The sequence below is a fragment of the Eupeodes corollae genome, chromosome 1 (assembly GCF_945859685.1).
Source record: "Eupeodes corollae chromosome 1, idEupCoro1.1, whole genome shotgun sequence".
NCBI classification, from domain to species: Eukaryota; Metazoa; Arthropoda; class Insecta; order Diptera; family Syrphidae; genus Eupeodes; species Eupeodes corollae.
In genome coordinates this window covers 205277836-205292663 of record NC_079147.1, presented here as the reverse complement: position 1 = coordinate 205292663, position 14828 = coordinate 205277836, and the positions used below count along the sequence as shown (strand labels likewise).

Below are 14828 nucleotides of genomic sequence, written 5' to 3'. Positions count from 1 at the left end.
CATTCTAACATCACAAAGGGAAATTCTCAACCAAATGTGGTTTTTTCGACAACCATTAGAAAAGTGTATTTTCATCTTTTCAGTGATTTTTTCTCTTCGGTTGTTTTTTTGTAGTTTAAAAATTCAGTGCAATTTTTATCTTATATTTCCATCAACTGATGGTCACTATGGTAGAAAATTTAAATTTCTATTTTCTGTAAAGTGAAAAGGGTGGGGGTGGGGGTTGGTGGAAGTTAGAGGTGGCAAATACATTGTTGTTTTGGGTTTTATATTTTTTAAGTTATGTGGAAAATTTGCTTGGTAGATGAATGCATTTTGTAAAAAAAATTAGATTTTCCAAGGAACAAGACCATTAAGGAAAAGGCAACAATAAAACTTTGTTTGGTATTCTGGAATGGACATGAACATGGATTTGAGGAGCTTATTCTTTGTTTGTTTGTGTTTAGTTTTCTCGACAATAAGAAATGTGAATCAAATTTTTCAAATACTCGTAAGCAAGTACATATCTTTTGCATGCGTTTCCAGGAAAAATGCTCATTTTTTTTGGATAAAAAGGATACATAATGAATCATGCTTTTAAAATTTTGTTTCATGCATTAATATTTGATATTTTAGATAAGATAAGACCTTTATTGTGGCTAAAAATATAACATTATTTTTATATCTTAAGTAACATATGGAAATTAAAAGTAAGACTCTCTTATGCAATATAACATGGGTTTTATTTTTTTGTTGCTTGTAGATTTTTGGAGATGATTCTTTTCTTTGGTAAGACTGCACTTTTGGTTCACATTAAAATAAAAGCACATTGGAACCCAGACCTTAATATTAAACTTGTACCAAAAATATTAGTTTTTAATTTTTTGGTTTACTTTTTTAAGGCAATAACTTCAATTTAGGAAATGAATTCAAATTATTTTAACAATATAACAGTTAATTCTAATTAAAACATGGGTCGTGGTAAGCATTGAAGAGAAAGCTGTCATTTTAGTTTTACAAGTGTGAGAAATAGCCAGAATAATGAGCAAATCTCTCAAGTTGATTGCAAAAGTTGTTTGACCAGTTGAGCCAAAAAACAGCTGGGAAACCCAAGCAAAATAACTCCAGAACTTTTCGTAGTTGAAGCTAACTTGCTCTGAAGGATCGTAAGTGTAGTGCCCTCTCTAAGGAAAAAAACAAATACAATAATGCGGTTTAAAGTCGTTCACGATCATTATGATTGGAATGGACGAAAAGGAGGCAAAAAGTGGAGGAATGTTTTGTGGATGGACGAAACAAAGATAAATTTGTTCTGAAGTGATGTTAGAAAATCCGTTAGAATATTTCCTTTGAAAGAACTTAATCCCAAATACTTCTAGAAAACGGTCAAGAATTGTGGCGGCAGTATCATACTTTGGGGTTAATTTTCGTGATATAGCGTTGGACCAATTTATTTGATTGAGGCAAATGGATCAAAATATGAAGGTGAAAATCATGAAGGATACAATGCTGTCTTATGCAGACGAGAACATGCCTCTTAAATGTTGTCTACAGGACAACGACCCTGAGCACACATCCAAATCTGCTCAAAAGTTTGATAAAAACCAAAAAATCAGCGTATTGGACTGACTTAAATCTCAAAGAACATTTTGCATTAGATTTAAAATGCGCGGGTGAGGAACATTCAACAAAAAATAAAGCCGACCTATGGAGGATTGTTTAACATGAGTGTTACAATATTTCACCTGACAGACGCCGACAATTATTTGACTCAATGTCCAACAGATGTCACACTGTAATTAAATCTAAGGACCAGGCTACCAGATACTAAAATGATTTTGAAATCCAGAATAGCTTTCCATTTAATTTAAAATTTTAAAATCTGTATATTTTTTTTAATGTCCACGAAATTTGTTCCATTTTTTACATTTATGAATTTAAAATATTTTAAGTTATTTTACTATAAATAATGGGTAAATTTGATAGAAAGAAAATAAGAAAACGAATACCAAACTTGAAAACTAAAAATCTTTTTAATTCAATCAAAAATTTACTTTTTAAAACTCTTTTTGGTGTTTCTATTTTAATGTCCATATCTGTATATATTGCACAATTAAAGATTGGTATATATTCTACCTTACTAATGCCAAGTTTAAATAAGTTTTTAACACAAGATTGAATGATAAAGTTTTGGTTGGAGGGAAAGCTATTGAAAACCTTCATTAAAGACCAAACAAAAAAAAATATATAAATAAATAATATATTAATATATAGAGTAGGGAGAAGGGGTGAAATGCAAAAGCTAACAATGCGAAATTTAAATTTAAACCTTAACAAACCTGTATAAGTATACAAATTTAAAAAAAGTTTAAAGATAATTAGCAGATAAAGTGTCAAAGAACACAAATGAAAAGAATTTGGAAATGTATAAGTAAATAATAATTGATAATTAAACGAATAAATAAAGAAATAATTAAAAAATAAATAGATTTATAAGTATATAAATAACAAACGCATAAAAAAATTAAAAAGAGGCTGGGATGCAACCCATCTCGTCTGTCGATTTGTCTTGCTTAAAAGTTTGTCTATGTGTATCAATTTTTATCAAATTTTACTTTTAAGAAGATATTATTTTTTTTATGAAAAAAAAAATTACTGGACATCGAAATTAATATTTTCTATGAAATAAAATAAGTTTGAAGCAAATGTTTATAATTTTTAAAAAGCTATTTGAGTCAAAAGTAAATTTTTAACAAGTTTTAGTATTGTTTTTTTAAGCTTTTATTTTTTGTAAACAAAAATTGTCTATTAGATTTTTCTCAAATTGTTTTCTAATGTTAAAAACAATATTTCTTATAAATTAAAATTAGTTGGAAGCCATAACCTCAAATTTTTGAAAAGATATTTTAGTCGAAAATCAATTTTTAGTTTTTTTTAATATAAAAAAACTGTCAATTTGATTTTTTTTTTAATTTTTGAAAGATAAAAGTAGTCCAAAGCCAATATCTCAAAGTTTTGAAAATATATTTGAGTCTAAAATCAATTTTTACCTACTTTTTTTTAAATTTTTTTGTAAAAAAAACTGTCAATTCCAATTTTCTCAAAATTTTACCGAATGTTGAAATCAATATTTTTTTATAAGATTAAATAAGTTTGAAGCCTAATTCTCAAGATTTTGAAAAGATATTTGAGTCGAAATTCAATTTTTACTTTGAGTAATGTTTTTTTTAGGATTTTATTTTTTATAAAAAACTGTCAATTTGATTTTTCTCAAAATGTTATTAGCTGTCGAAACATTATTCTTCTTTGCAACAAATTGTTTTAGAGATGGAATCATATTTTAGTCGTAGAATTTTATTTATAAAAAAAACCGTTAAATGGATTTTTTTCAAAAAATATGCTTTGGTATCACATAACAATATAATATATAAAATTTAATTCAAGTCTCCAGCGTTTTTGATTCGTAAGATATTTGGGGTAACACGCTTTTATTTCGACTCTAGGGACCTTGAAACTTCCAGAAGTGTCAAAATATTCAATTTGACAAATCGGATTCATTACAATAATTACAATAAAAAATAAATAAATAAGGGAACAAATAAATAAACTAAATAACACACGAATAAATTAATCAACAAAAAAAATAGTTAAATTTAAAAATTGACAACAGCAAAAAATATAAATAATTAACAAAAATCAGACTTTTGAATATTACAACTATGAAGCTAAGTTTAAAATTAAAACATTGTCAGACACTTTGTATTTTTCTTTTAATTTTATAATTCTATCAGAAATATGTTCTACCAAACATGTGTAATTCGTTGGTTGAAAAATGCCAAGGAAGGTTTAACATTATGTTTTGAGAAGTTCGCAACCTTCGAATATGTCTTTTTGCGCAGTTACCACAAGTATAAAATGATTGCTTGAAAAATAACTTTGAAAATTATAAGTTTATTTTCAAAACTTAACTTTGATTTACGATTAATAAAAGGATAGAGAATTTTAAGGGTTACGTTTACTGTATAGAGTATTGGGCCAAGAACGGACCCTTGAGGAATGCCTGCTCTGCACTCAAAAATTTCCGAAAGATTTTTGTTAACAGGAACAACTAAAGTTCTTGATGACAGAAAGAATTCACAATTTTATAATATACATAGGAAAGTTGAGCATCAAAGTTTGTGTAAGAGCCCGTCATACCATACAGAATCAAATGCTTTTTCACGTCAACTAAAACTATACTTGTACTTTTACTATTGATAAAATTCGTTTTAATGATTTTGGTTATTCGATTAATTTGGTGGATATGGAACGCTCGAAATTCAAATTGCTCAGGAGGCAGAATATTATTATAGTTTATGTTTTCCGTTAGTTTGTTTTAAATTATTTTTCACAATACTTAGTTACAAAACTTAGTAAACTTATAGGGCGATAGCTTACAGGGAGGCTAACGTTTTTTCCAGGTTTCAAAATTGCAATAATTCAAGCTTTTTTCCAATCTATTGAAAAGTAGCTTGACTTGATACAAAAATTGAACAAATTTAAAAGAAATTTTATCCCTGACTTTGGAAGGTTTTTTAAAAAAAGATTTGTATGTTACAAAGACAGCTGACTTTTGAGTTTTCAATCTTTAACTTTTCTCTATAATACATATTTTACTTAACTTAAGAGGAACTCTACTAACAAATCCGAATTTGTATTCAATTGGAATTTAATTTAATAACCTTGAACAAAATTTAAAGCGGCTATGACTAATAATAATTTTCATTAAAATTCCACAACCAAACTTTTCCTGTTCTTCTTATATCCTAGGTACATATTAAGGAACATTTTTGATTCCCTTAGGACAGTGACGTTTTACCTCTTTTTCTCGAAAAAGCAATGTCATTATGAACTTTTCTCATTTGTGTCATATTACACACATACAAACACACATACTTACATACATTTTATAGAATTTGGTGGCGTATGCAGAGGTATGTACGTGTATGGATGGCGTGTTTGATTTCAACTCAAGTGTGTACACACACAAAACCTCACAAATGTGCTTAAATAAAGGATGAAAATTGGAATATTATTCTAATTCCCATGCCACGTTTTGAAAATTATAATTTTCTATAATTTAACAACTTGCAGCATGCCGAAACCAAAATTACAAACAAAAAAGAACCTACACAATCTAAAGAACCTAAAGAACTTTTTAATGGTAGCTTAGCTTTGCTCAGCAGTCTTCAAAAATAACACACATCTCTTCCAAAATATATTCTGTATACGTAACCCGTACAACTACATACCTACATATGTATGTCTACCTAAACGCTTTCCATCTTCTAACTTTTTAATGGCAAACATTTTCCTAAGAAAACATACATTTTAGACTGCGTGGATTTTCAGTTTTGTATACGTTCATGAAAACATTCTTGTCGCTAGGATATGCTCCTCTATGGTTTGTATAGAAATGTTGTGTATGTAGACATAGAACTATGTATGTGTATATAAATGCATTCGTCTTTGCAACCTTATCTCATGCTATCGTAACTTTCATTAAAAACAACTAAATTAATATTTATACTCATTTACGTAGAAAGTATAATTCCTTTGAGATATGCAACAGATGTCGCGCAGATCGCTTCGAGAATGGAAACAACATAAAATTTAAAAAAAATATATAACTTTTTTCTTTTAGTTCTTGTTCTTGTTCTTGTCGCTTGCCACAAAACAACAACAACAAAAAAATCCCATTACGCTCTCATTAAAATTAGATGAATGTTAATTTTTCATATTAGAATTTTAGCATAAAAGTCTTGGTTTATAGGAGATACCTGAGTAAGTTGTTCAGATAGTTTTGATTTTGGTTAGTCAAAATTTGACATTTTTATTATGTTTGTTTTAAGAATATTTGTTGATTTTCAATTTTGATTAAGAGAAAAGTTAAAGCTTTCATTGAAATTGAACCGAATCAATTTTTGAATGGAGTTATACATGTTTTCCCTTTTGATTAGAAATTCAAATTATTAATTGATCGATTGGGTTTTAGGCGGTCACTCATTTTCCCGAACAGCGGGAAATCGTTTCTCTGATTGTTGTTTCAATTTCATGCAATTCCTTTCAATGACAGATTTCTGTCAGAAAAAAAGTTCGATGGATTTCAATCAGGAAATCTTTTTGTCAACAAAATTCTAATGATCGGTTTCAGTGATTAAAACTAATGATAGCTATAACCAAAAATTGTTACAAATTTTAATTAGTTTAACTTTTTTATATCTGCCACTCATTGTTCAATATTGATCAAATAATACCGATGCTCATATTTTGTACTATTAAAAGAACTAACCCCAGTATACTTTAAGCAATAGTGTGTTTATCCAGTACTTAGCTACATGTATTTTTACAACGCAAAGGACTTTTGTGGTTCTTAAGGGAAAAAGACAAATGATTCTAATTGTTGTTTCTGTCCTCTTCTTTCATTTCCCCGTCAGACCGCCTAAAGTTATGGGTGTGATAGTTAATCACTACAGAGAAAGGCATGGTGTTTTTGTCTTTTAAACATGCAGCAAATGATTTGAAGATGAACAATAGATCTGAACTTTAAAGAACTATAAAGCTTTTTTAATTAAGTATTTTTTTAAACTCGAAAACAACCAAAAATCAAATTCTATCAGGCTATTGTCTTTTAAATAAGTTGATGGATAGTTAATTCGATTTATTATTTGATATAAATAGTTCAAAAAAAAATTTTGAAGCTTGGCACTGCTGAATGCCCATTAGAAATATTTCAAAAGTATTGTACTTTAATAGTTTACTTATTTGAAAAAAAAAACTAAAAAGTGTCGTTTAAATTTTAGCTCGTTGAGTGGTTGGGTTCAGCCAGCATTGTTGTCACTACACTGTTCGAAAAACTTCAGTGATTATTTGTTTTATGTATAAAGTTGTAATTTGATATTATTTAAACATTTCGATAGTTTTCTGATATTGCATTCACAGTTGAATAATCCTAGAATTTCTTTTTCTGTGTTGCAATTGCATTTTCCAATATAATGTACGATATCATCTCGTTCTTCAAGACAAACTGCAATAGATTGGCAAATCCTCACGATGATGTTTAAAGTGGAAATTAATCAGCTCTTCTCTCATTTCATAAACGGCCGAAATAAATTCCAACTCATTTCAACTTTGGAAATAATTTAGTTCCCACAAATTGTGGTTGAGACGGCTTTACATTGCTCAATGTCCTAAAGATTAAGCTTTAACTACACCTACACTGAAGTCTTAATAGATTCAACCTTAAATATAGGATCAAAAAGATCAGCTTTCCGGAAACTTCCATTACCTTTCAGTAGGTCAAATTGCTTCTGCAGCTACTTGCAAGTTTTTTTTAATTCTTTACACCAGAATTTTTGTTTCGCAGTAGCCTACAGAACTTTTATTTTGGGCAGTCGTTCATTTGCATTCTTCTCAACACTATAACTAAGAAATTTTGTAAAAAGAATTGGAAGTCCTGTCTCAATTAAGATCGTTTAGTTAGGTGTGGTTAAAGTTAAGTGGAAGCAGCTTTTTAAAAAAAAAACTTCAAGAAATTTATATTTTACAACCCCTACTGGTAAATAATCCTTATATTTCGCATTATGTGATATTGATTTATGTTCAAAACACTTTCTCCAAGTAGTACTTATAGCGCATTTCGCTTTCACTAATCTTTCTTTGAGGTGGGTTCCCATGTTGAGTTTGCTAGTTATTTACTCAGTTAAAGGTAAGATTTTACGAATTCTATAAATTCCACGTTAAAGAAAAAGTTCTGATTCCTCGCATTTCATCCACAACCCTTTCGAAAAATCATAACTGTCAATTTATCAAGATGAAACCTCAAATTTAATAACTTGCAGTACGTTTTCAGACGGTTTATCATATACTGTAGGGTTTGAGGTGAGGATGCAAATAATACGACATTATCGGCATATAAAAGAGCCACCAGTTAGAAATTCTATTAGGTGATTTAAAAAAAGGGAAAGGACTTGGACTAAGGGAGCACCCTAGTTAAGCTTTTAAAAACTGTTTTGTCATTCCGACTTGGAACAGCTTGAAGAATAGAGTACCTCGGTTAACTGTGTCGAAAGTAGTTTTAAAGTCGACAATAAGGACGCATAGTTTTTTTTACAGTTTTTTTTTTTTTTTTTTAATAAATTTATAAGGAATATTTTGAAGAACAAAATTGTTATCAATGGTTGAATAACCACTTCTTAATTCACTCTGTCAATCAACGAGTATCTATGTATGTAGGCATGTATCTATTTCGTCAGACGATCCTTCAAAGTTGTTGTGAAGATTTTGTATGATGCATTAAGAAACGAGAATCCATGATAATTAGAAGAATTTGCAATGTTACGCTTTTTATGAATTGGAGAAAACTGTTTTTGAACTGTTAAGGTATTTTTCCAGTATTCAAGATGCTATTAATAAACGTTATTAAATGTTCTGTTAGCTTAAATGTTTCATATTCAAACAATTTAACCGGTATTTCATTTGCATTTGCGGCCTTTCCATCCTCAAGTTTCATAAGAACTCTACATAATGATTGGATATTGGAAAAACAAATATAACTTTTGAATATTCTGGCTTAGCGCAGTGAATCAAGAGTGCCAAAGACTCTGGATTCAAAAGTATTTCATATTGATTTTTGTGTTAAATTTAAGTTTTTGCAGTTAAGTAGTTAAACTGTAATTCAAAATTTTTACGAATCTCTGCAATGAATTAATTACATCACAGAATTTTCTATGTTCATAATTAATGAACCTTAAGACCTTTTACATACAAAATCATTTGCTTTTTTTCTTTGAATTTCAGTGATAAAATTCTGCTAATTATACTACTTCGTATTCAGGTGTATATTCCAGGTGTATACACTACACATTTTAATATTCTCTAGGCAATAAATTCATATTTAAGTATAAATTTCATAAGATCATTACGACTTATATTTATGTATTAATTTCACTTTTAATAGATGGAAAAATTAAATATTTTTGAAATATTTTCGCGTAATTATTTGAAATCTAATTCCATCCCGTTCACATCCTTGCATCATCGTAATCATCATCATTATCATCATCATGAACATCCTCATCATCCGTTTTTAAGTCATCTCTTTGTTTGGTATATTTGAAAATACAAAAACCCTTCTGTGCATCAATCAATGTGAGAGAATGTTTATATATAGGTATATCCTGATTTTGATAACTCAATGCTTTTACGGAAATCAGATTTCAAAATATCATAATACATATCATCATCATCATCCAATCCAGTAAACTTATCCATACCTACTGCTATGAGTATAGTATACTCGAATGTATGTATGTACCTAGCCAATTGGATTCGGAAACGCACACAGACCTTTTTCGTTCTAACGGTTGTTTTGTGCAAAGATATATAATCCACATACCCAATATCCAACCCATCCTATCAATATAGAGATCAATAGAAATATAATCATGATTCCAATGATTGCTGATGATTCTGCTGATGATTATAAATAGCGTGGATTTATAAGTGGAATATAATTGGGCAGAAAATTGTGTATTTGATGATAACACTTGAGTTTTTTTTCTCAATTTATTGATGTGAAATCAGCAATACGAATGCTTTCAATTGAATTTAATTGGAAATTTCGAAACAAACAAAAAATTGATATGATTTTTGAACCTTATTAAGCAATTGTTGAAGTCTGCTACTTGAAATTGTCGTATTTACTTTTTTATATTAAGTTAAGTTTAAGTATTTCAAGTAGTAGTGCGAATTTCGAAAATTTGATTCATATTAATATAAAACATTTAGTAGATGAAGTTTTTGGACATATTTTATTTTTCTGTGAACTCAATAAAAGGTTAGACTTACACAACAAAAATGAAAGTTTTGATACAAAAATAGATAATGTGAGATAAATGGATTTTTTCACCTGTTGAATGTCATGTTGAAAAAGTGAAGACAAAAATATTAAACCAATGTTATGTTTTGGATATAAATTAATGTTAATGGTTATTAATTGGTACACAAATATTTAATTGATAATAAGTCTAGAAGTTTTTTCGCTTTCTAAGTTATCGCGATATAAAAAATAGAAGAAAGTCAAATAATTGTAGACGGAGTAAAATTTAAAATATTTGCCCAGCACTCCAACAATAGCTTCTATTGATAAGGTCAGAACTCGGGATACCGTAAAAACTAAACCAATTCTGATATACGGCGTTAGAAATTATTCGCCGCAACGTTCAAATGGGTAACAATTTATTTGTGCTTTTCCAGAAATGTATATAGAGTTTCTTCAACCTTGTACTGAAAGAGCGGTTTTAACCAGAATTATTAAATATAAGTGAATTGTCAGAAGATTCACAAGAGAATTTGAGTTTGGAAGTGAATCAGAACAAAACAAAGTGTGTGCTATCAACAATAAAAGCCTCGTATGTTCATCGCCTTGGACAAAATGTCATTGTTGGTACCAGTAATTTTGATGTTCCAATTCAACGAACGATATTTTAGTGGAAATTCGACGAAGGACTACCTTGGTGAACTTCATACTAACTTTCACGGTATGTATTAAAGCAGTTATTCATAATTATTTTAGCGAACAAAATTTTCTATCACCTAAGTTAAGATGTTTATTGATAGATATAAGTTACAATAAATTAAATAATTTGTAAGATCAAATATTATTTAAGTTTGATCACTGACAATCCATAAATTTATATCCCATTGCTTATTTATTTTATTTTATAGTGTTTCGTACAAAAACAAATTTTTGTATAATAGAATCGGAAATCCATATATAAAAATCAGTGAAGAAATTTATAATAAAGTATTGATTTCAATTGAGGACATGTGCTTGATGATGTCAAACAAACTATTAATGAAATTAGGCCTGCCCGCTCACAACCGTCTAATGCATGAAGCTTTTAACCAAGAGTGTTATCGAGAAAAATTGTATGATCTCAACACTTTAAAAGAATTAATTCAAACAAATCTTCCACTGTTGAATGAACAACAGAAGTATGTATTTGATGCTCTTATGAAAGTAACTTCTTAGATGCACCTTGTGTTACAGGAAAACTTTTTTGATTTTAATAATATAAGCAGCAATCCGTTCACGAAAAAAAATTTGCACTGCTTAAATTTGGTGGAACAGCCCATTCAGCACTAAGATTGGCTATGGCAAAGGTTTTTGCAGGCTTTAGACAGCACCTTAAAAGATCTACGACGCAATAATATCATATTTGGTAGTGCAATGATTTTATTAGCAGAAGATTTTCGTCAAACATTGCCAGTGATTCCACGATCACACTACCTGATAAAATCAATGCATGTCTAAAGACCTTTAATTTGTAGAAACATTTCAAAGTGCTTCATTTAAGCAAAAATATGCGTTTCAAGTTGCAAAATAACCAATCTGGAAACATATTCTCTAAACAACTTATTGACATTGGTAATGGAAAATTTCCCATAGACATGTTGACTGGCTGCATTATCTTTCCCCAAAGTTTTTGTCAGTTAACGCAATCAAAAGACGAACTTATTCAAAAGGTGTTTCTAGATGTTTCTCAAAATTACAGAAACCACGATTGGTTGAGCAAACGAGCTATATTGGCTGCAAAAACGAAGATATATAAATCAATTGATTCGGCTACTAACCAAGATGATGACGTCAATTATCCACCGGAATTTTCAAATTCGCTGGATTTGCCAGGATTGCCACCTCACAATCTTCAACTAAAGGTTGGATCAATAGTAATAGTGTTACGAAATATCAACCAACAGTGTCTTTACCGACGATACTCGGTTAGCGATAAAAATATTACTAAACAACGTGATAGAAGCAACTATACTCAAGGGAAAGTATAAAAAAAACATCGTTTATCACAAAGCACTACAATGATAATGAAACTAATCTCTTTTAATAATTATGATTAGACATGATTAACAATAAAGCGATCACTTAATTTGAAATAGTTATATATGTTTCATTTAATTATTTTGTATAATGGTAACGCTTCTGTTCAGGAGAATGTTAAGCCACGACTATAAAATACATAAGAACAAAAACTGCCACTTTGCAAATCTTTATGACAGGACAAAGTCTGTCGGGTCCGCTAGTTATTCCTTGTCTTTAAAGTCTAATTTGTCAGAAAAGTACTTACAATTATGAAAAAGGAACAATTATTGCATTAATTAACATAACTGAAACCTAGTGTTATTATACAAAAAAAAGTAGTACCCGTGGCATGATGGTTAGTGCGTTGGACTGTCATGCAAGGGGTCTGGGGTTCAATCCCTGCCTGTGCCACTTTAATTTAAAAAAAAAAAAAAATTTCGCCTGTACTGCCTCTTGCGAGGAACTGACAAATCCTTCAAGAGTAATTCTTGTCATGAAACAGTGCTTTCTCAAACTAGCCGTTCGGATTCGGCCTAAAATTGTAGGTCCCTTCCATTCCTGACAACAGTACTCGCACAAAGGAATGGTTGAGAGTTGTAAGTCACTAGGCCTTAGTTCACAACGGACTGTTGCGCCACCCCATTTGATTTTTGTTATTATAAAAATCACAAAATAAGAATCAAAACTAATTAACCTTTGTATACTTTTTGGTACCCACAACAGAAACTTTATAATCCTTGGTCAAATCGTTCATTAGCGGTACACTGGTATACCAATTGTCGATGGTAAGGTTTCTTCCAGTGCCAGAAATTGGTGAAATTAGCCTATTCACGACGTCTGCTGCAGCATAACTCAACTTAAATGGGCCTTCAGGCTGCTTGCCAGCATAAAGTTCTGCTAGTGGACAAAGTTTTATTCCGTATTTGTCTGGCTTTGATTTCATGTACTGTCGGAAAGGACATTTCCCTCTAAAACCAATCATCATCTTATCAATTACAACGTTCTCTCCCACTGAATATGGCAAACGACAGTTTTGTGTGAACATATCTAAAACTTCTCTTATTGGCGCAGCTTTGTCTAGAGTACGACGAGCTTATCGCGTAGTAGCATCATCAAAATGCAATAAATTCAGTAAAAATTTTACTCTTTTCACAAACAAAGAGTATGAAAAATAGGTATACCTGTCCCATCACTTGCATACAAGGATCCCGAAAAGTGCTTTAATTTCGAACGCATCTGTAATAAATTCGTTGGTATGCCTAAAAAATTTCTCAATAATATTTTCTGAAATGAATAAACTCCAGGCTTGCGTAAATGTTGTCACCCCCACGCCATTTCTAAGAACACCCTTATCTTCCGTAAGAATATTTTGAGCCTGACGCCTCACCCTGTTATTGTTAGATTTCTGCCCCTTTGTAGTAAATCATCCTCATCTGGGTCCGAGCAGTTTAATTCCTCAGCAGATCGAGGTTCTTCTGCAAAAATGTGGTGGGAAGTTTCTGAGCCTTCGTCGCAGAGCTCTGATTCACTCTTTTCTTCATCTTCCCTTAGTAATTCCTCGAGCACTGAACTTTTTGATAACCATCCACTAATTATTTTATATAAAAAATAGCAAACTTAGTTTGATAGCATTAAATAATAGCTGAAGAATAACTACGAGAATGAATGAGCGAATGTCACGTAGAGCGTCGCCTGTAATCTTTTTGACTTCGTGCGCTTGCTTGACGGTTAAGCTTATTTAAGACTATACATTTAGGCTTGTAATTGATTCAAACATAGCTTCATTAAATATCAGAAATTCAAACTTAGTTTTGCATCCCATTTTGTTAGTAGCAAAAAATAAGACTCATTTGTTCAATAAGTTTTAATACTACGAAACAATACAATTTTGTTATTAAAGCTCAATAAAAATACAAATTTTGCACAAAAAAAATAATTCAAATATTGATAAAAACTGATACAGACATTTAAAATATTATAATTACTAAAATGTAAGAATGCTACTGATTTTTGGAGTCTGGTAAAGCTCTTTATGGAAATAAGTTTAAGATTCACCGAAATCTAACATTGACTGCGCTCTGTTAACATTTCAAAGAACTCTTAAATCTCCCGTCCAGCTCCGCAAATACGAGTATATCGTATGCTGAACCTAAATTCGACAATATTCTCTTACATGCGCCAATAACACAAGAGGAGATAAGACGCACTTTAAAAACCTCAAAAGATGGCAAAGCGGCAGGCACCGACAGAATACCGGCTGAGTTTTATAAATACGGAACATCGGAACTTATTGAAATACTTTATATTTAATTCAATTAAATTCTGGAACATGGTATTATACCGCAAGAGTTTAAAGAGGCCTTAATTTTTCCGATTCACAAAAAAGGAAGTACATACAAGAAATCCAGAGAACTACCGTTGGATAAGCTTTCTTAATGCATCATATAAAATATTTTCGTCAATTTTGCATCAACGACTCAATGAATGGATAAACGAAAACAGTTATTAAAAGAATTTCAAGCTGGTTTTAGGCCTGGTTACTCTACGATCGATCACATCTTTGTGCTAAAAAGTATCGCCGAAACTTTTCTTCAAAACGCACTATTCGCACTTTATAGAAGATTTCACAGATTATATTTCTGGAGGAGTTGAGTTTGCGGGGACCACTTTAAAGGCTCTTTTCTACGCTGACGACATAGTACTTCTATCAGCAGCACCACAAACGCTTCAGTTGATGATCAACCAACTATATAGATACTGTACTACGTGGAAACTATAGGTGAACCTTAACAAATTGAAAATACTGGTCTTCAGAAATGGAGGTGAAAGAAATAGTCAGAATGAAAGATGGTTCTTTAATTCAATACTTATTGAGGTTGTAATTGAGTTTAAATACCTAGGAATATGTTTTACAAAAAACTTAAGTATGGAA

General features: G+C 30.4%; 1 protein-coding gene across 1 annotated transcript; it reads right to left on the bottom strand.

Moving 5' to 3' along the window:
- Nucleotides 1–12581: 12581 nt before the first annotated feature.
- Nucleotides 12582–12941, bottom strand: LOC129948248 (uncharacterized). The gene has a single exon (XM_056059174.1). It carries the CDS (start codon nt 12939–12941, stop codon nt 12582–12584), a length of 360 nt encoding a protein of 119 aa, XP_055915149.1.
- Between the last annotated feature and the right edge of the window lie 1887 nt (nt 12942–14828).

Excerpts from the sequence above, each read along its gene's own strand:
- LOC129948248 (XM_056059174.1), bottom strand. The coding sequence starts at position 12,941 with ATGTTCACACAAAACTGTCGTTTGCCATATTCAGTGGGAGAGAACGTT.